The following is a 23224-nucleotide window of genomic DNA, read 5'->3' as shown; positions in this document are numbered from 1 at the left end:
GGTCGTTATACAGATTCTTCAGGAGGCATACAAGATGACTTGGTATCCCCATAACACTAAGAACTTTCCACAATTTGTTATGGTCCACACAGTCAAAGGCTTTAGAATAGTCAATAAAACAGAAATAGATGTTTTTCTGAAACTCCCTGGCTTTTTCCATTATCCAGCGGATATTGGCAATTTGGTCTCTAGTTCCTCTGCCTTTTCTAAACCCAGCTTGTACATCTGGCAATTCTCGCTCCATGAACTGCTGAAGTCTACCTTGCAGGATCTTGAGCATTACCTTACTGGCATGTGAAATGAGTGCCACTGTTCGATAGTTTGAACATTCTTTAGTGTTCCCCTTTTTTGGTATGGGGATATAAGTTGATTTTTTCCAGTCTGATGGCCATTCTTGTGTTTTCCAAATTTGCTGGCATATAGCATGCATTACCTTGACAGCATCATCTTGCAAGATTTTGAACAGTTCAGCTGGGATGCCGTCGTCTCCTGTTGCCTTGTTATTAGCAATGCTTCTTAAGGCCCACTCAACCTCACTCTTCAGGATGTCTGGCTCTAGCTCACCGACCACACCGTCAAAGCTATCCCCGATATTGTTATCCTTCCTATACAGGTTTTCTGTATATTCTTGCCACCTTTTCTTGATCTCTTCTTCTTCTGTTAGGTCCTTGCCATCTTTGTTTTTGATCATACCCATTTTGGCCTGGAATTTACCTCCAATGTTTCTAATTTTCTGGAAGAGGTCTCTTGTCCTTCCTATTCTATTGTCTTCTTCCACTTCCGCGCATTGCTTGTTTAAAAATAATTCCTTATCTCTTCTGGCTAACCTCTGGAATTTTGCATTTAATTGGGCATATCTCCCCCTATCACTGTTGCCTTTTGCTTTCCTTCTTTCTTGGGCTACTTCTAGTGTCTCAGCAGACAGCCATTTTGCCTTCTTGGTTTTCTCTTTCTTTGGGATGTATTTTGTTGCCGCCTCCTGAACAATGCTGCCAACTTCTGTCCAGAGTTCTTCCGGGACCCTATCTACTAAGTCCAGTCCCTTAAATCGATTCTTCACCTCCACTGCATATTCCTTAGGAATATTAGTGAGCTCATATCTAGCTGATCTGTGGGTCTTCCCTAATCTCTTTAGTCTGATCCTAAATTGTGCAAGAAGAAGTTCGTGATCTGAACTACAGTCAGCTCCAGGCCTTGTTTTTACCGACTGTACAGATGTCCGCCACCTTTGGCTGCAAAGGATGTAATCAATCTGATTTCGGTGTTGTCCATCTGGTGAAGTCCATGTATAAAGCCGTCTCTTAGGTTGTTGGAAGAGAGTGTTTGTTATGCAGAGTGAATTGTCTTGGCAAAATTCTATCAGCCTGTGTCCTGCTTCGTTTTGTTCTCCCAGGCCATACTTACCTGTAATTCGAGGTGTCATTTGACTGCCCACCTTAGCATTCCAGTCTCCTGTGATGAAAATAACATCTCTTTTAGGCGTGTTGTCCAGTAGGTGCTGCAGATCCTCATAGAACTGCTCTACTTCAGCTTCTTCAGCATTTGTGGTTGGGGCGTATATTTGGATCACTGTGATGTTAGATGGCTTGCCCTGAATTCGAATTGAGATCATTCTGTCGTTTTTTGGGTTGTATCCAAGCACTGCTTTAGCCACTTTACTATTAATTATGAAGGCTACTCCATTTCTTCTGTGGTCCTCTTGTCCGCAGTAGTAGATCTGGTGGTCATTTGATGTGAAGTGGCCCATTCCAGTCCATTTCAGTTCACTGACGCCCAGAATGTCTATCTTTAATCTTGACATCTCACCAATAACCACATCCAATTTGCCCTGGCTCATAGATCTTACATTCCAGGTTCCGATGGTGTGTTGATCCTTAGAACATCGGATTCGCCGTTCACCACCAGCACCGTCGGCCGCTAGCCGTCCTTTCGGCTTTGAGCTAGCTGCGTCATCACGTCTGGGGCTAGTTGAGCTCATCCTCTGTTCCTCCCCAGTAGCATTTTGACCATCTTCCGACCTGGGGGTCTCATCTTCCGATGGTATACCGACATATCTCTGGTTGTACTGATCCATTTAGTTTTCACGGCAAGAATACTGAGGTGGGTTGCCATTACCTTCCCCAGGGATCGCATTTAGTCTGACCTCTCTGTCATGACCTTCCCGTCTTGGGTGGCCCTTCACGGTTTAGCTCATGGCATCATTGAGGTGCTCAAGCTCCAGCACCACGACAAGGTAACGATCCTTTGCTGAAGTTGGCACAGTACAGCCAGTTAAACACTTAAGATCCAGTATTTCACTCTCTAAATTGGGTTTAAGGGTGCTTAATTTTAGTTCAGCTTTTCCCATATATCATATTGCAGCATTTGTAAGTTCTGGAAAATTTGGCCATAATTCAAGATAAAAGTAAAACCACTAATTACTGCAATAGGAAAATTACAAGCCATGAAATGTGAGCAATGAGTACTAATATCCCAAGTGGCTATGTACTCAGATAGTAAAAGTGTTAAATGGGACCAAGGAGATTCATTCAAATCCTCACTGAACCATGGACCTCACTGGATGATTTTTGGTCCATCCTACTTCACAAGGTTATTGTTCTGAAATAAAATACAGGCTACTTCCCATATACTGTCAAGCTCCTACAGGACAGGCAAGATAAACATGTTATAATAAATACACAATACAAAATGATATACCATTAAAATTAGATCTTTATGAAATGTGTGCCACTTCTAACTACTGCAGTGAAAGATAACAAATAACATTAGGTTTGAAAATTCCTATCCAAGTTACACTGAATGCAAACAGTAAATTTGATGCAGGAGGAAACAACTACTGTATGCATATTGTTAAGCCTAGCTTAATGAACAATTATTCCTTAAGTTATACTGACCTCAAGAGGTAAAAAACCAGATCTGTTCATGTACTCAAATTCTTATTAGCAGTGAATATTTTATAATTCCAGATATGATTGCATGCATATATACTGTGTACAGACAACTTTTCAGATATAAAGGAGCAGATTTGTTTCCAATTTACTCCTCTTGAGGAGACCCATTCTATTCCTACCTACCACTTTTTTTTACAGCACTAAACTGATAGAAGCATCTCTGATACAATCCATTGTTCAATTTAAAATTGGGTGCTTAACCACTAAAAGTAAGGTAGCAAACAGCTGGAGAATTCTGTAAATAAAAATCAGTAACTTAACTATCCATATATCCAGCATACATATGATCTAATACTGAATATCTTCTGTTACCCAAAATACTGGAATGGACAAGAAACATTTATTCACAATAAAAGTGTGTAGGTGCAAACGAACAGCATGCATAATACAATTTCCAATCTGGAAGGCACCTTTCTTTTCATTTCCAAAAAAATCACATCACTTATGCTATTTTTAGGACAGCACAAACAAGTAGTTTTTCTTTTATAAAAGTCATTTTGAGACAAATTGTGAAACATTTGCAAAGATAAATATTTATGCTTCACTTAGAGGAGGTCATGAAATGTCATTTTAATGAATAACTTATCAATCTCTCAAATTCTTGGACTGAAACAGCATATTAAAATTATTAAGATGCCTTAATTACAAAGTTCTTTTTAAAAATAATTTTGATTAATAATTTTGATTACAATAGTAAAAGCTAATACAAATCAGAGAAAAATAGAAAAAAATAATAAAAAGATGAGTTAATAAAGAAAAAGAAAAGAAATATATAAAGAAGTGACTTCCAACCTTGATCACAAAAAGTATAAACAAATTTAGGAACTCTTCATCCCCTACACAGTTACAAACAGGTATCTCTTCATCCCATACTCCATCCATTATCCATAAAGTGTAAGTCCCAGTATTAGCTGTCATGAAGAACAGGCCTGTATTTTTTTCCCTTCTGCTTAGAATCTTCAGTCCCCTTTAGTGTTCAGGTTCTAAACTCATAAAGTAACTTATTTTTGTTACGGTTTACAATAGGCAGGATAGCCAAAATAAGTCTGTTTCCCATGAGAAGCTATTTATTTTTTATAATTAATTCCAAAATCTTATAGTAAAAGTCAGTATTCCAAATTTACCTGGACCCTTAACTTTGTTTATAACTTTCTTAGATCAAAAATTTTAGCTTTTTGCCATTTATTTCAAATTCTTTAAGTTCTTAACCTTCTAATTAAGTTTTCTTTCGTTCAGAGTTGAGGATAAAACTCAACCTATGACTTTTCAAACTTGTCATTCTAAAGGTCTCTAACGGCTTTAAGATGGTTAATAGGCAATTTCCGAAAGTGGTTAGAAAGTGAGGTTTGCAAACCTAGCATCCTTTAAAAGGCTCCGCCATGGATGCAAACAAGACCACTAATCAGTTTGTTTCCCAGCACTCAAACCTGTGGAAATCCACTGTCCTGCAGTATTTGCTGTTTTATTGGGAACTACTTAATAGGAGATCCACATTACGTTTGTGCAGTATGCATTATTTCTACACAGTGGCATTATTGACTTGTCAACATTTCATCAGTTTGTTTTGCCCCTCAGAGTGGAAGAGCCATTTATAAACTATGAAAAAAAATTCCTACTTTATTTACAAAATGAATTATAAATAAGCCCATTTTCAGAGGAGATGTATTTGCTCCTCTTAATAGTTAACAGGATAGAGCTTTGTGGCATCATATAAGTAAACCGATTTATGATACCAGTTTTCCTAAATTAAAGCCTATTTTATTTGATGACAAGCTCAAGTTCATAAAAACATATACCACAATAAGTGGATTAGCTCTTAACATATCAGTGATTTTTTTTAAAATGTAATTCAGGCAGAATAATCTGCAGGTATTGGGGAGGAAGGGTCAGAGGGTCTATTTCCAGTTGGTTTATAGTAGCTAGGGAAGGAGGAAGAACTGGTGTTCTCATCTTTTATTTCTTTGCATTTTATATTCTGTCAAACTGGGAAGGGATTAATTGTGCCAGCTTCCAGGCTGAGATAATATGCTACCCAGCTCCAGCACTATTTCAGAACATGCCAAAAAAACAGGGGAATCCTGCAGATTTTCAACTGAGTCTGACCCTCCAAATAGACAGAAGTATCTCTGGGCCATCTCAGCAAAAAGTTCCATTGAGATAATATGCTACCCAGCTCCAGCACTATTTCAGAACATGCCAAAAAAACAGGGGAATCCTGCAGATTTTCAACTGAGTCTGACCCTCCAAATAGACAGAAGTATCTCTGGGCCATCTCAGCAAAAAGTTCCATTGAGCTTAGAGATTATCTTCAGAGTATCCAATGTTCCGTTAGCCAGCCTTGCAGGAAAAATAAAATACTCTATTAATAGTTTTTATAATATATTTATTTTAATCCTCTCTTTCTTATATTTTCAAACACAACCAAAAATGAAACCTTGTAATCTTTTTTTTCTTTTAATCTGAATTAAAACATAGTAAGGGGGTACTACTCAGATATCTTGGGGATTTTTAGAATTGCTGAATAACCTTTCATGTAGAATTCATGGTGTTTAAATCAGAAGCTGCAAACCTCCATCTACAACCAGAACGAGGCCTGTTACATAAGGAGTCTCTAAAAGGAATGCAATGCTTTGGGCAACTTCCTCAGGCTGCCCAAATCTTCCAAGAGGAATCGTTTTTTTCAATTCTTCTTCTTTCAAGTGTGCTGTCATATTTGTATGAATGAAGCCTAAAAGGGAGAAGATTATGAAATAAGAATAAATTTTAACACAATTTATAGTCTCCTGATATTCAGTGTCACATGACTTCAAAACATATATACCACAGCTGGACAACCAGGAGTCAACTCAAGAAAAAAATGCGTACAATGATGAATCGTTAGTGTCATGCAATAGGCTATGTGATAAACCATCATTTCCAAATCACAAAAAACAAGCAAGCCACAATATCTCTTAATATGTTATTTGTTATCTGAAACAGCCCTGTGTCTCAGTAGTGATTTTAATGGGAAGTAGTCCCATAAATGCATCCAATTTAAAATAAGAAATTTGATCAGACTAAACATATTCTTTCTTCTCCAAGCCCAGAACACTATAATTTAAATGTTATTTCTCTTTTCAGTCATCCAAACACCTGTGTGTGTTGCAACAGAGAACACGTTTCAGCCTACTTATCAATGCCCAGAGAAGAAGGAAATGTGTTACCCCCCAATTATAAATAAATAGCACAAGTTTGCATAACATCTTTAAGTGCTAATGCAGATGCCTACTTAGAAATCATTACTATCATTTTTAAAAATACCAAACATTTATTTCAATATACAGTACTGTGCAAAAGTTTTAGGCAGGTGTGAAAAAATGCTGTAAAATAAGAATGCTTTCAGAAATATATATTGTAATTGTTTATGTTTATCAATTTACAAAATGCAAAGTGAGCAAACAGAAGAGAAATCCACATCAAATCAGTATTTGGTGTGACCACCCTTTGCCTTCAGAACAGCATCAATTCTTCTAGGTACACTTGCACAGTTTTTGAAGGAACTCGGCAGGTAGGTTGTTCCAAACATCTTGGAGAACCACAGATCTCCTGTGGATGTATGCTGCCTCAAATCCTTCTGTCTCTTCATGTAATCCCAGACAGACTCAATGATGTTGAGATCAGGGCTCTGTGGGGGTCAAACCATCACTTCCAGGACTCCTTGTTCTTCTTTACACTGGAGATAGTTCTTAATGACATTGGCTGTATGTTTGGGGTCATTGTCCTGCTGCAGAATAAATTTGGGGCCAGTCACATGCCTTCCTGATGGTATGGCGTGATGGATAAGTATCTGCCTGTATTTCTCAGCACTGAGGACACCATTGATCCTGACCAAATCTCCAACTCCATTTGCACAAATGCAGCCCCAAACTTGCAAGGAACCTCCACCATGCTTCACTGTTGCCTGCAGACACTCGTTACTGTACCGCTATCCAGCCCTTCGGTGAACAAACTGCCTCCTGCTACAGCCAAATATTTCAAATTTTGACTCATCAGTCCAGAGCACCTGCTGCCACTTTTCTGCACCCGTTCCTATGTTTTCATAAACAGTTGAGTCACTTAGCCTTGTTTCCACATCGGAGGTATGGCCTTTTGGCCACAGTTCTTCCACGAAGACCACTTCTGGCCAGACTTCTCCCGACAGTAGATGGGTATACCTGAACCCCACTGACTGCCACCAGTTCTGTGCTGATGGCACTGCTGGACATCTTTCAATGTCAAAGGGAAATAAGCATGATGTGTCTTTCATCTGCTGCATTAAGTTTCCTTGGCTGACCACTGCATCTACAGTCCTCAACTTTGCCTGTTTCTTTGTGCTTCTTCAAAAGAGCTTGAACAGCACATCTTGAAACTCCAGTCTGCTTTGAAATTTTTGCCTGGGAGAGACCTTGCTGATGCAGCATAACTATCTTGTGTCTTGTTGCTGTGCTTAGTCTTGCCATGGTGTATGACCAGTGACATGAAACTGTCTTCCACAACCTCACCTTAGTAGCGGAGTTTGGCTGTTCCTCACCCAGTTTTAAGCCTCCTACACAGCTGTTTCTATTTCAGTTAATGACTGTATTTCAACCTACATATGAAATTGATGATCATTAGCACCTGCTTGGTATAATTTGTTAATCATACACCTGACTCTAATCCTACAAGATCCCTGACTTTGTGCAAGTGTACAAAGTGTGGAAGTGTAAGAATTGATGCTGTTTTGAAGCCAAAGGGTAGTCACACCAAATATTGATTTGATTTAGATTTTTCTTCTGTTCGCTGACTTTGCATTTTGTAAATTGATAAACATAAACAATTACAATATCTATTTTTGAAAGCATTCTTACTTTACAGCATTTTTTCACACCTGCCTAAAACTTTGCACAGTACTGTACAGTATTTGGGAAGACTGACCATGTAACCTATCTGCTTGCTCATCAATTACTGATGATGAACTCTAAGTCTTGCTCTCCTTCTGATTCTTCGGCCAATGCAGAAAGTGATTTAATCCATCGTGCATTCCAGAATTAAATAAAATCTTCTTCACATAAAGGTTTGGCCAGTACAGGTAAGTTATCAATGCTTGACAGCACATTGAAGTTTGAAGTGAAGAAGGCACTCATAAACAGGCCTGAGGGAAGTTTCCATATTTAGAATCCATACTTCCAACTTGACTACATACTACAAACATACTCTTAAAACTAATTGAAATATTTCAGTATGTAGTCAAGTTGGAAGTATAAATTCTAAATATGGAAACTTCCCTCAGGCCTGTTTATGAGTGCCTTCTTCACTTTAAATGGCTGGATAGCGTAGTGGTTAGAGTCCCGCCTTTGGAGCAGGAGACTGGGGTTCAAATCCAGCTAGTACCTACTTTACCAGTAGGGGTCCTTGGGCAAAGGCCCCTTAACGCTTCACCTGCCTCCCTCAAATATGAGAGTGACACAAACTAAGAGAGTCATGCCAGCTCAGACATTGCCCGGATTAACAAGGTCCAGGTCAGATGTTGGGGAACCAGGACAACCTCATGATAAGTAGGCTACTGGAAGAAACCATACATGGACAAGACAAAAGAGCCTGGAATTGATTGAATGCTACTACAACAGTAGACCTAATGAGAGGGGATGTATGAAACATATGAGGGAATTATGGTTGGACAGAAGTCCTGCATCCACACTGAGAAGCAGCTAGTTACCCAACACTTCAACATAGTGAGGAGGAAGCTCTCTCACAACTTGAGATAGACCAACTACACATTATATCCCAGACTCAAGAAGACCCGGAAGAACAACTGGAGGTGCAGCCAACACTTGAAGCTAGAGCATCACTGCCACCTGCTCTATTACAAAGCACAGCAGCCAATATGAGGCAAAAGATTATGGAAAAACTAGCTACAGTCAACTCTCAAGACAGATTACCAAGGCTCAGTGGAGAAGTACCATCAGACAGTATGCTAGAAGATGCCAACAGAGCCCTCACAACAATCCCTACTACCACTAAAGCTCAAACTGGTATACGCTACAGCCGCTGTAATTCTGGATATGCTTGGCTACATGATCAAGAAGAACAGCAGTGTATACCAGCCCCCGCACCCCCACCCCCAGAAAATGAGGTTGGAGGCTAAGATCAAGGTAACTCAGAGAGAAGTTAGCTGGTAGAACTACAGAAGGGTGTGGAGGTTAAGGATAAGACTCGGCTACTGAAAAAATACAAGGGCCTGACTTCATCTGAAGCCCTAGAGACTGCTAAACAAAGGGTCACAGCACTGGCTACCAGAGCAGACCACAGCAATCTCCCAGAACAGGAACCAATCACCATCACAGTAGCAGACATCCAACAGCGGGTTAACAACATGAAGAGCTGGACAGCACCTGGCCTGGACATGATCCACACCTACTGGCTAAAGAAACTAATTGCAGTACATAAACGCTGAGCAGCACATATGAACCAGTTGCTAGCAGCAAGCTCCAACCCAGACTGGTTAACACAAGGTAGGGCAGTGCTAATCATGAAAGACCCCCACAAGGGAACAGCACCGTCCAAATACCGGCCAATAACCTGCCTCCCCACAACATGGAAAGTCCTATCAGGCATCATAGCCGCCAAGCTGCAGGACCATATGGGCCAGTACATGAGCACAGTTCAGAAGGGCACTAGAAACAACACCAGAGGCTCAAAACACCAGTTGCTCATAGATAGAGCAGTCGCCCGAGACTCAAGGCCTAGAAGGACCAATCTGAACACAGCCTGGATTGACTACAGGAAAGCCTACTACTCAATGCCACACACAGGGATCTGTGAATGCCTAGCACTATACAAAGTCAACAGAACACTAAGGACATTCCTCAAGAACTCAGTGGGACTGTGGAAGACAACACTGGAAGTCAACTCAAGACAGCTCGCACAAGTGGCCATCTTGTGGTGATGCACCGTCCCCACTGCTGTTCTGCATAGGCTTGAACCCCCTCGCACATAATCACAAGGACTGGATATGGATACAAGTTCAAGAGTGGAACTACCACCAGCCACCTCCTCTACATGGATAACATCAAGCTGTATGCTAAGAATGAACAAGACATCGACTCACTGATCCACCTGACCCAGATCTGCACTGAAGACATTGGGATGTCATTTGGACTAGAAAAGTGTGACTGGATGATAGTAGTAAGTAGACTGATGGTGTGGAACTACCAGCAGGCCACATAGCAGACATTCAGACCAGCTACAAGTACCTTGGTATTCCACAGTCACATGGGAACCACAATGAGGAGGCAAGGAAGACGGCAACATCCAAGTACCACCAAAAAATAAGACAGGTCCTGAAGAACAATCTCAATGGGGAAAACAAGATCCACGCCATCAACATGTATGCCCTGCCAGTCATCAGATACCCTGCCGGTACAGTGAGCTGGCCAAAGGAGGACATGGAGGCTGCTGACATGAAGACCTGGAAGCTCCTCACAATGTACGGAGGCTTCCACCCCAAGTCCAACACCCAGAGTCTGTACACCAGCCGGAAAGAGGGTAGGCAGGGTCTGGTGTCAAAGATGGCACCTAAAGATGAGCTGCTGAGAATGCATGAGGCAGCAGCAGACATGGAAGATCAAGCAGAGGAAGTGCCATGGCAAGACAAGACCCTGCATGGGATGTACCATCAACAGATAGTTGAGGAGACTGACCTTGGGAAATCCTACCAGTGGATGGAAAGGGCTGCACTAAAAGACAGCACAGAGGCACTGATCATAGCAGCACAAAAACAGGCACTAAGCACCAGATCCACAGAAGCAGGGGTCTACCACACTAGACAGGACCCGAGGTGTAAACTGCGCACAGAGGCCTCAGAGACAGTCCAACACATAGTGGTAAGGTGTAAGATGCAGGCAGGAAGAGTATACAGTCAACAGCACAACCAAGTAGCTGGCATTGTGTACAGGAACATCTGCATAGTGTATGGGCTAGACCCTTCCAAGTCCAGATGGGAGATTCTGTGGGACTTTCAGATCCACACAGACAGGCAGGTACTGACCAATCAACCAGACATTGTGATAGTAGACAAGGACCAGAAGACAGCAGTAGTGATAGATGTAGCAGTGCCAAGTGACAGCAACATCAGGAAGAAGGAACATGAGAAGCTGGAAAAGTACCAGGGTCTGAAGGAAGAACTAGAGAAGATATGGAAAGTGAAGGCCAAAGTGGTCCCAGGGGTGGTAGGGGCACCTGGGGCTGTGACCCCCAAGCTGGGAGAGTGGCTCCAACAGATCCCAGAAGCAACATCAGAGCTATCTGCCCAGAAGAGTACAATGCTAGGAACAGCTAAGATACTGTGCAGAACCCTCAAACTCCCAGGCCTCTGGTACAGGACCCGAGGGTGAGGAAGACCCATACCACCCATAGGGGTGAGAAGGGATTGTGATTGTATATGTATATATACAGTGTGTGTGTGTGTGTGTGTATACACACACTGTGTGCACAATTATTAGGTATTGGTATATAATTTTCTGCTACAGATTAAGGTTACTATGATAACTAATCATTTTGGCCGGGTGAAGAGGTTGAATTTAATTGTCCTCTTTTTAGGTGTTAATAGTTGCACAGCTTGAAACGAGGGCAGTTTGCTAGTTCCTTCTCTTTAGGCTTGCAGGGAATATGCAGCTGAGGGAGATCTCTCTCCTCTCTGAGAGCCTGTGAAAATGCAAAGCCTGTAAATATGTTTTTGTGCTTTCTGTAAATAAATTTATTTTTATAGAAATGCCTGGTGTGTGACTTTTCTGATCTCTCCTGGGCCAAATGCTTTCTAGCACTGTGCCAACAGGTTATGGGCCCAGTAAGCAGCCCAGTAAACCCAGTAAGCCCAGTAAAATCCCAGAGAGAATAGAGAGATCAGCTCCACACCTCATGCACAATTTAAAGGCAGGTAGCAAAGACCTGTGAAGATTTTCTTTGGAGCCACCTGGAGATTTTCTAGCAACTGCCGGTCTACAGGACAAAGAAGCCAGCTGAGGTGACTTACAAAAGAAGGAAGAAGCCATGGCTACCTCCTAGCCCTCAGTGATGCCTCTGGAGCGCCTATCAGAGACCAACTATTTGAATTGGGCCCTGAAGGTAGAGATGTATCTTCGCAGAGAGAATCTTTGGTTGCCAATTGGTGAGCAAACCCCCCAAAATCCCAGTGCTGAATGGCTTAGGCAGGATGAGCGGGCTAGAGCCACCATTATCCTGGGAGTTGAGGACAATCAGCTAGTCCACGTGCGAGGTATGCAGTCTGCAAAGCAACTTTGGGACACTTTGAGAGACTTGTATGTAAAGGCAACAGCAGGGAGTAAAGTTACCCTGACAAAAAAGCTGTATAAAGCCTACCTTGCAGAAGGAGATAGCCTTCCTGAGCACCTGCATTATATTCAGCAGCTGTCTGTTGAGTTGCAGGAGAGAGGAATGGAATTTACACCTCTCACAAAATCCTGTATCTTCTGTCCTCACTGAATGAAACGTGGGACACTCTGATTTGTGCCCTGGAGGCTATGCCTGAAGCAGACCTCACCCCATCGTATGTTACACAGCGCTTACTCGCTGAATGGGAGAAGAGAGAGGAAAGATCCCCCCCCATCTCTTCTGGAAAGCTGCAGTACCAGAAAACAAGGGAAAAGAAGCTGAGGCCACAGCACTAGCCAACCAGCGATGCTTCACTTGTGGTTCAGCTGGACATTTGCAGAAAGACTGTGCCTTGAGACCCAAGACTAGAAAGACAGAGAAGAAGACACAACGGCAACACAGAAGAAGGCTCTTCAGACAACCCAAATTGCACAGGTTGCTGAGAAGGGTAATTCTGATGTATGGGTGTTAGATTCTTGGGCCAATTATCATTTATGTAATTGTAAAAGCTCTTTTGTGTCACTGTCTAAAACTGAAAAACACAGTGTATCTTTGGCTGATGGGTCTGTGACCAAAATTACAAGGTGACTTGTATTTATCCTGCTTGGGAGAAACTGTAAAAGGTGTGTTGTATGTGCCAAATTTACAATCAAACCTTTTATCTGTGGCACAATTGGCTGCAACAGGGTATGTCATAACATTTAAGAAAAATGGTTGTGATACGTAAAAATGGGAAATTGTGTGCTACTGGTATGTTAAAAGACTCCTTGTACATTGTGCAAAATGCAAGGAAGCCAAGCTGCTTGGCTGCAGTTGGCAACGCTCGATATCATGACCAATGTGTACACCTGATGCAAAGAAGATTTGGTCATGCTAATTTCAAGTATATAGCACAAATGCCACAGCTGCGTGCTGACCTAAAGATAAAACCCTGTGACAAATACTTAGATTGTGTAGTTTGCAAAGAATGCAAAACACTAAAAGCTCCTGTGAGTAAGCACAGTGACAGAGTTACAACTAGACCTTTGGAAATTGTACACTCTGACATTATTGGTCCTTTTGCTCCAAGTCTTGGACAAGCAAGGTATGCATGACCATAATTGATGATTTCAAGATACACATTTATCTACATCTTAAAACATAAAGATGAGGCATTTGAGAAATTTAAAGATTTTGTGACATGGGCAACAGAGAAGGAAAGGAGGCCCCACAACAAAGAAAGCCATCTTTGTTGGTTATGAACGAAGCCAGAGGAGCTACAGGTTCATAATGGGAGAGAAATTGATAATTAGCAAAAGTGCTTCTTTTGCTGAACAAAACTGGAGGAGATTAAATTCTAGCTCTCCAGTTGATCTGACCACAAGAGAACAGCAAGGACTTGCTGATTGTGATCTTTTGCCTAATGAGGACATTAAACCAGAAAAGCAAACTGAAGATCTGTCTGATGAGACAGATGCTTCTCAGGAAAGTGATAGGAGTCAAAATTTAAGCCCTGTATTACCTCACAGATCTCAGAGAAGTAATAAAGGCGTTCCTCCATCACGTTTTCAGGTTGAAATAGTAAAAGCTTTTCACATATTCACAGAACCTGAGTCTTTAGAACAAGTGAATGCTTTACCACCTGAGATTGCACAAAATTGGCATTCTGCCATGCAACAGGAGTTAGCATCCTTGAAAGAAAATAAAACATGGAAACTGGTAAATCTACCTCCCAATGAACGCTGTCTAGGTTGTAGGTGGGTTTTCAAACTGAAAAGGGATGCTGATGGCAAAATCCAAAAATATAAAACAAGGTTAGTTGCAAAAGGGTTCACTCAAAGGAAAGATTTAGACTTTGACAAGACTTCTGCACCAGTTACTAAAGGTGAATCAATTAGATTACTGTTAAAAATTGCTGCACTCAAAGGAATGTCAGTTCACTACTATGACATTCAAACTGCATTTCTCTATGGTGATTTAGACCACACATTATACATGCAGCAACCCCCTGGTTATGAAAAAGGGGAAAATCTAGTCTGTGAACTGCAGAAGTCAATCTATGGGTTAAAACAAGCTGCTAGATCCTGGAACCAAAAATCAGATGAAAAACTGCAGAATTTTGGTTCTGAAAAAAGAAAAGTATATATGAAGAAAGACAAACAAGGCTGTATGTATCTGTGCATTTATGTTGATGATTTGCTGCTGTTCACACCAACAGAAAAACAAAGGCTTGATTTTGAAGCCTTCATGAAAAGCCATTTCACATTAAAAAGCCTTGGAACTGTAACCAATTACCTAGGTTTGGAAATACACAGGAAGAAGGATGGTAGCTTTCTGTTAAACCAAAGGGGAGATAATGTTAAAATATTGTGAATGGAAAGACATACAGAGTTGACAAAGAAAATTGGTTTGTGTCTCATTCTGTAGCATAAAAAGGGGAGTATTGGTATATTGTTTTCTGCTACAGATTAAGGTTACTATGGTAACTAATCATTCTGGCCGGGTGAAGAGGTTGAATTTAATTGTCCTCTTTTTAGGTGTTAATAGTTGCATAGCCTGAAACGAGGGCAGTTTGCTTGTTACTTAGTTCCTTCTCTTTAGGCTTGCAGAGAGTATGCAGCTGAGGGAGATCTCTCTCCTCTCTGAGAGCCTGTGAAAATGCAAAGCCTGTAAATATTGATTGATTGATTGATTGATTGATTGATTGATTGATCAAATTAGCTGTGCTTTCTGTAAATAAATTTATTTTTATAGAAATGCCTGGTGTGTGACTATTCTGATCTCTCCTGGACCAAATGCTTTCTAGCACTCTGCCAACATTAGGCAAGTGAGTATTTTGACTGTGTCATCATTTTTATGCATATTTTCCACCCCCAAGCTGTATAAACCTGAATGCTTATTGGATATAAGCATATCAGGTGATGTGTATTTGTGTAATGAGGGAGGGTGTGGCCTAAGGAGATCAACACCCTATATCAGGGTGTGCATAATTATTAGGCAGCTTCTTTTCCTCAGGCAAAATGGGCCAAAAAAGTGATTTAACTGACTCTGAAAAGTCAAAAATTGTAAGAAGTCTTTCAGAGGGATGCAGCACTCTTGAAATTGCTAAGATATTGGGGCGTGACCACAGAACCATCAAACCTTTTGTTGCAAATAGTCAACAGGGTCGCAAGAAACATGTTGAGAAAAAAAGACGCAAATTAACTGCCAAAGATTTGAGAAGAATCAAACGTGAAGCTACCAGGAACCCATTATCCTCCAGTGCTGTCATATTCCAGAACTGCAACCTACCTGGAGTGCCCAGAAGTACAAGGTGTTCAGTGCTCAGAGACATGGCCAAGGTAAGGAAGGCTGAAACTCCACTACCACTGAACAAGACACATAAGTTGAAACGGCAAGACTGGGCCAAGAAATATCTGAAGACAAATTTTTCAAAGGATTTACGGACCAGATGGATGGGCCTGTGGCTGGATCAGTAACGGGCACAGAGCTCCACTTCGACTCAGACGCCAGCAAGATGGAGGTGGGGTACTGGTATGGGCTGGTATTATTAAAGATAAGCTAGTTGGACCTTTTTGGGTTGAAAATGGACTCAAAATCAACTCCCAAACCTACTGCCAGTTTTTAGAAGACACTTTCTTCCAGCAGTGGTACAGGAAAAAGTCTGCATCTTTTAAGAAGACCATGATGTTTATGCAGGACAAGGCTCCATCGCATGCATTGAAGTACTCCACTGCGTGGCTAGCCAGGAAAGGCCTCAAAGATGAAAGAATAATGACATGGCCTCCTTCCTCACCTGACCTAAACCCTATTGAGAACTTGTGGGCCCTTCTCAAACGGGAGATTTACGGTGAAGGAAAACAGTACACCTCTCTGAACAGTATCTGGGAGGCTGTGGTTGCTGCTGCACAAAAAGTTGATCGTCAACAGATCAAGAAACTGACAGACTCCATGAATGGAAGGCTTATGACTGTTATTGCAAAGAAGGGTGGCTCTGTTTGTCACTGATTTTTTGTTTGAAATGTCAGAAATGTTTATTTGTAAATTTTGAGTTGTTTATTCTCACTTTAACAGATGAAAATAAACGAGATGGGGGAATTTTCGTTTTTCATTTAGTTGCGTAATAATTCTGCACGCTAATAGTTGCCCAATAATTGTGCACACATAGATATGCTCCTAAGAAAGCCAGAACCTCACTTTTACTTCCTTAAATATTCAGGTTTGAGGTTTATTAACATTTTGGATTGACTGAGACCACTGTAGTTGTTCAATAATGAAATTCATCCTCAAAAATACAACTTGCCTAATAATTGTGCACGCAGTGTATACTGTATATATATATCACTATATATCACTATAAATAAATAGAAAGCAATTCACATTCATAGTCTTAACAATTAATCTTTGCATGCTGACACAGAAATCAGTTTAACAGTTCTTAGTAGGGCATGCTCCAAAGAAAATATATGTAGCTGTAATTTTAGTAAAGTATAATGAACAGACATGAGAATTTAATAAAATCAGCTAAGACGATGGTTGATAAATGTATTTTTCTCTTGGAAAAAAGCTGGAGGTTATACTCTGATATCCAACAACTTGACTGAATGCTATTCACTATTATTCATTATTAGGGTCTTTATGAGATGCCAAAAGGTACTAATTAATATTCAAATCCAAAATTGCTAGGATCAGTAAAGAAAAGATCCAACAGAATTACTGAAACTAAATGGCACAGTTCATGCAAGAACATTAATTATTCTGTGAACATTAATACATAAAATGATTTATGTATTAATGATTCATTAATGATTCATTAATACATAAAATGATGAAGTATTCAGCTAAAACAATAACGATTCATCTGTTCAGTCTCTGCACAGTTCTGCTTTAGAAAAAGGAAAGTTATTGTTAAAGAAGACATGGTTTGAAAATGGTATCAGCATGAAAATAATACACCATGAGACAAGGAATCTAGTTATATGTATCAATACGTGCTACTCAAGCACAGTACCACAGTATCTTCACATTTTTTTTAGAGATATACTGTATTATATACAGATATACCTCCAGATACCCTGTAATTATTCCTGCTGTCTAACACCATTTGGCAGGATCTCAAAAGCTTGTGTGGCCACTTCAAGTGCCTCCCGTGTGTGTGTACAAGTACAGTCAACAGTCAGGACTGTCACTGAAGTAAAAACTATTACCTGGAAAAAAATTTTTTTAAAAAAACACTACAATTAGCTTTAGCAACCATTTTCATTTTCTTTACCTCCTGAATATGAAGCTGATACAATTCCCACTGCCTCTTTTACATTTATATAGCTACGTGCCCATGTTTTGTGACTTTCATATTCCTAAAATACTGAATTTTATATGAAACTTAAGGAATAAGCACTGAACCCAAAACTCACCTGGAGCAACCATGTTGACTCGAATGTTCTTTCGTGCTACTTCTTTAGCAAAAGAACGTGAGAATCCAACTAATCCTGCTTTGCTGGCACTATATATACTCTGACCAGCATTGCCTTTTAATCCAACAATACTTCCTAAAATGAACATAAAAGTAATGAAGCCCAAGTTTAAAATTTGTAATCATACATATTCAGTTTACAATAACAGTACTGAATGTTGGTAACTTTCAATTTAAAAAGTGGCCATTTTATTTATTTAATGTGTTTGAAGTCCTTACAGTGAAGAATCAAACCTGCATTTGGACAAAATAATTTACATACACCCAATGTATACTCAAAGATTTAAATCAACATACCAATATTAATTATGGTAACTTAATAGGATATGAATGTAATTACCTTCTTCATATTATTTGCTTTTATACATACTTGAAATAATGAAATGAAATGAAATGAAATGAAATGAAATGAAATGAAATGAAATCAATCTATACAGAAAAAATGCAGAGTTTGAAAATTAAAGCTATCTAAATTTTACCCGGCTACATTTTCTGTTTTAAAAATGAGTGAAAAATGTGTTTAGCCACAGCCATTTTTAAAAAGCAACAACAATATAAGGAATATCTTCAGAGCTGAAGAAGAAGGTGTTATGAAACTGTTATAACACAGCAGGTGTTTTGTTTGGAATTCTTTGACTAGAGAAGCACCATTTTGTTTTGAAACACTGAAAGGAAAAAGAAAACCCTCCTTCTCTGGTGGAAAACTCACCCAAGAAATGCCAAAACTAGAGCACTGAATAATTATTTATTTTTCAAAGCAGTGAGTCATTGGTCTCTTGCACCCAGAAGAGCCATGAGCACCAGCTACAAGGTTACAAAGTTCTTATATAGGATTAAAAAAAAATGATTGGGCATGTACATATATTGAATAGGCACAAATGTAGAAGCAATTGTTTTGCAACTGGTAAGGAAAGGAAATAAAGACAGAAACTTGGTGTAACATCCTGAAGGAGAATTCAACAACCTCCTCTGAAATGCAGGACTTTCTGCTCTGATGTACGAGAATCATCTCTTAGCTGTTATTCTAACAGTCTGACCTGGCCTACTAAAAATGGAAGGAGGAGTTGATAAGGATGTTGTTAATCAGCATCCTTGACAGTCTTATAGTTTCTCAAAGCACATAACATCTATAGGTATTTGGGGCCACACAGGATATCAAGGAAAATAAACATTCTAATACTGCTAAAGGGAAAGATACATAAATGCATCAAAGTAGAAAGGAGACAGTTATTCTTGACATACAGCAGGTGCATCAGTTAAATTTGATTTATATTAAATGTGAGTTTCCCCATGACAAATACAAACATTTCATTCCTTCCTTCCATCCATCAGTAACTGCGCCCTACTTTTCTATTTTCAGCTCCTGGTTTACAACATAAAGCTAACAATTAAATATAATAACCTATGCTGTAATGTAAAGCAAATGTTGGAATTGGAGCGCTTAACAATTATGGTTGTAAGCATCTTTGAATAATTTAGAATACATATGGATACCCATTATCTACAAACTGCAGTTATGGGCCTAACTCCAGATACTATAGAAGCTTCCTTCCCTCATTTTCCAAAACTTCTCAGAATGGAAGGAGTTTAAAAGGCTTGTTAATGTACTTGTTTACCAGAGCTTATATGGCCCTCCAGCTAAGAAAAATTCTTACTCTTAGTAAGATATTTAGTACAAAAAGTGTAGAGTGGTTTGTCGTGATGGGCAGTGAAGAAATGCAATAAATCAATTAATCAATAAAAGATTCTTATATGCGAATCGCTCCATAGAATGGGTACACTAATGTGAAATAAATGGTAACTGAAATAATGGTCCAGATCTGAAGAACTGTGAATGCCAAAAGTGTTCTTTTTAAAATATATGTAAAGGCAATGATCTGGAATTGCAGTGGAAAAGCTAATTTGGATCATACATGACCAGGTATATTTCACCTTCTGGCACGTCTTAAAAATGCCTTTAAGGAGTTGCCAACTGATACTAAGTGCATGCCTCCTACACATTACAAATCACTCCCCCCCCAATTGATGCTTAGCTGTAAAAGGCATTATTAGCAAAAGAGTTCATGCAGAGCTGTAACTTCTAATGTAATTTTCATTCTTCTTCTTGATCAAGCTCTTGTACAAGCACAAATGTTATTTTATCCTGAAATGTAAACCACTTTCTGTAGGCAAAAGACACCACATAAAAAGGAGTATTTTGGACCCAAAATATTAGGGTTAATTCTGATAATAACTTTCAAATATATTAGCTTATACAAGGGAATTTTTAAACACAGCTTACATTGATTCCAGAAAAATCAGTACTAAAATAATGTATCCAAGTTTGCTTAGGTAGACATACCTACATTAACAATAGCACCACCCTGCTGTTGAATCATACTCTTTACAGCAGCTTTGCATGTCAACATGGTTCCCAAAAGATTGGTCTGAAGCTGGGATATCATATCATCAGACTTGGTTCGCAACAGTAGTCCATCCCTAGAATCAAGAAAGAAATTCAAGCAAATTCAGTTTTATCTAGAAAAAAACTGATTATAGTTGATCATGCTGAAGTTATTCCAATAATTTCATTATGAAGTTGTGTACCTAAACTCGACTTACTGTATTTATTAAAGGTATGTTGATGATTAAGGATTAACTATCAAGCTTTGTTTGTTTCCAGAATATTTTATCTATGAAACTTTGCTTAAACTGTCACCCTGTAACTGCAATATATTTGAACAGACCCTGAAGTCTTACCCAAGTTTAAATTTCTTTTAAGATGAAATTGATATATAAAAAACCCCTAAAATTCTATTTAGCATTTGATCAATTTATAGATTCAAGCAAATTAAAAGGTTATTTCAAGATAATGAAATATTGTTGACTATCTTAAGGTTAAAGAAGGGAAAATCTATCATAATGTTTTATGCATTCTTTATTTTCTGAAACAAAATAAACTGCACTGTTTTTATTTATATAAGATATTTTCATGTGTGTATTCAATTATAACTTAAATGTGAAACTAACCTGTTGATACCTGCAGCATTAACCAGATAGCGTATAGGACCGAAATTATTCTCTATTTCTTTAAATGTATTTTGGATGGCTTCTTCTTTGGTGATATCACAACTCAGTGCAAGATGACCTGCTGTGTTGAAATCAAATCCATGATGAGATGTAAATTACTCAAAATCAGATTTTGCAATTCTTAAAACAGAACTATCGTTAATTATAAGAACAACTACCTGCATTTGGATTACTGAAAGCAATAAATAATGAGGTTGCAAGCTTTATCTGAGCAGCACCCACTACTGAAGAATGTATTTTTTATAAATGTACCCAGGGCTTCAGCTCCTGATCAAAAGGTGGGATATTAATCCAACAAACACTTTCCCATTGGAAAAAAAATAAAGCTTAAACATTCATTTAACAGATCTTAAGCAGACCCTTAAGTTATACTGCATGATTATTATCACAGTAAGAGATGGAAGTGAATAAGCTTCACTTAAACTGAGCATTTGTGATAAAAATTAAAAATTTAATGATGACTGTTTTGGCACAAATACATAGTGCTCTGTATATTCCTAAATATGCCACTTTAATTTGTTTTATTATTTACAATAACATGTTAAGTCATACATCAAAAGCAAGGTGGAATAAAGAATGGTGGATACCATTTACAGTACTTGTGTCAGGTTCAACTTACTTCACAGCAAATTGGGGAGGGGTACCAATATTTTCAGTAGCATCTGTAGCTGCCCACTCCAAGAGACTCTGGGCAGCTTACATATACTGTATATTCCTACAACTGGCCATTAAACTTGGTTTCTTAATACTAAATGGCACAACCCTAGGAGGTTGTTCATTTTCTTGAAAGGGCAAGTAGCTACTATGCTGAACTATATGCTAATTGTCCATAAACTGGCTACTTGCTATATAGACTTTTGTGTCACCTCCCTCACCATGGCCATCTCCCTTACTGATGGCTCTTTTTTCCCTTTGAAAGCTGGTATGCTGAGGAGGCCCCTGAAAATGCAGTGTGTAAGACATCTCCTCCCTTTAAATTGTCACACAGGCTAGCAAGCATTTGCACTCAGCTCTTCAAAAGCCTATGAGAGACACCAGAGAGTTCCAGTTGGCCTTAGATATTTTCTAGGATATCACCAGATCAATGCATAAACATACAAAGCCCATCTATGTTAGTTCAGAATGCGTGTAACAAATTTTCTAAACCTTGGTTTGACAAGGTATGTACTCATGCCAAGGCCCTAGTAATTACCACATATAAAGTAATTAACTATGAATTTTGTTATTTGATGGGTTGAAATACAACCATCATTTGCTGAAAAGTACACAAAAGTATCTTCAGTTAAAATATTGTTTGGCATCTAGATATGCAACAGCAGACCCAAGCATTTTAGAAACCCACTCTAGTATTAGAGGATTTAACATATTTCTTACAATAAACTAACCCTATAATAAGTATGTATAAATAGTGGATAGAAACACCAATTTAGACATTCAAGTACACAGGGTAGCATGGAAAAGGAAACTGGAATGTCCAATAAACATCAAAACTAACATGGAAAACTATTTTGGCATTTGTATTTCACATTTCTATAGATTTAAACTTGTGATTAATTCAACAAAAATAGTTTGTGGGAGCTCTTTCATACAAGCATTTTATTGCCAGGAATGTCCACAGGAGGGGTATTTAGATCTTCAGACTCCATATTAGTTATATGTTTACTTTTGTTAGTTGTTACAAACATATTATAAACTAATAAACATATTAGTTACATGTTTAATAACATTTACAAAAAGAAACATAGCGAGTCATAAGAGTTGAATCAGTGAATTTATAAGTGTCTTCAATTTAAAACAATTCAGCAAATTTCCATTAGATAATGGGTTATTTTAGGAGTTCCATATGTTTTCTAAGGTATGTGTGAAAAACAAATATCAACATTTACTTACCACCCAAGCCATCCACAGTAGCTTGAGCCATATCCAGATTTCTTGCTATAACAGCCAGGCAATATCCTTTCTGTGCTAGCAGCTGTGCGACAGCCCGACCAATTCCACGAGAACCTCCAAAAACAGCACAAACCTTTGACATCTCCAAAAAATAACTGACAAATAATGACTAGTATTAATAGCCAATAGACATATATTGCTCCTCTGTTCCACTTAAGCAACTATTTAGAATATAGATTATAAAATCTGTTCCAAAAACGGAATAAAGGGGGCCATCACCAGCATGCATGTAGCTGACTTAATTTCTCTGACTACACAAAGAGAGATCCACTCAGATTTGGGAATGTTACCATATTTAATTTTCAAAAGTACCGATGGTAGGGCATGGAATCTTTGATATAACATGTAAGTAAAAGATTCCATAATTTGAGATTATGCCAAAGTCTTTTTATAGGGATAATTATATCTGCATCAA

General features: G+C 38.9%; 1 protein-coding gene across 2 annotated transcripts; it reads right to left on the bottom strand.

Moving 5' to 3' along the window:
- Positions 1-5115: 5115 nt before the first annotated feature.
- On the bottom strand, positions 5116-22947 carry CBR4 (carbonyl reductase 4). 2 transcript variants are annotated; one of them, XM_063310820.1, is made up of 5 exons: positions 22753-22947; positions 20800-20920; positions 20132-20268; positions 17732-17866; positions 5116-5679 (listed from the first exon to the last, which is right to left on the bottom strand). In XM_063310820.1, the coding sequence occupies exons 1-5, from the start codon at positions 22889-22891 to the stop codon at positions 5501-5503; spliced, it is 711 nt and encodes a 236-aa protein (XP_063166890.1). In that variant the 5' UTR covers positions 22892-22947; the 3' UTR covers positions 5116-5500. The 2 variants fall into 2 exon arrangements, with proteins under 2 accessions (XP_063166890.1, XP_063166889.1); XM_063310819.1 differs by having other exon boundaries at positions 5118-5679; positions 22750-22947.
- Between the last annotated feature and the right edge of the window lie 277 nt (positions 22948-23224).

This window comes from Candoia aspera, chromosome 8 (assembly GCF_035149785.1).
Source record: "Candoia aspera isolate rCanAsp1 chromosome 8, rCanAsp1.hap2, whole genome shotgun sequence".
Lineage (NCBI taxonomy): Eukaryota > Metazoa > Chordata > Lepidosauria > Squamata > Boidae > Candoia > Candoia aspera.
Note: the sequence above shows the minus strand (reverse complement) of the source record. Positions and strands in the feature narration are given on the sequence as shown.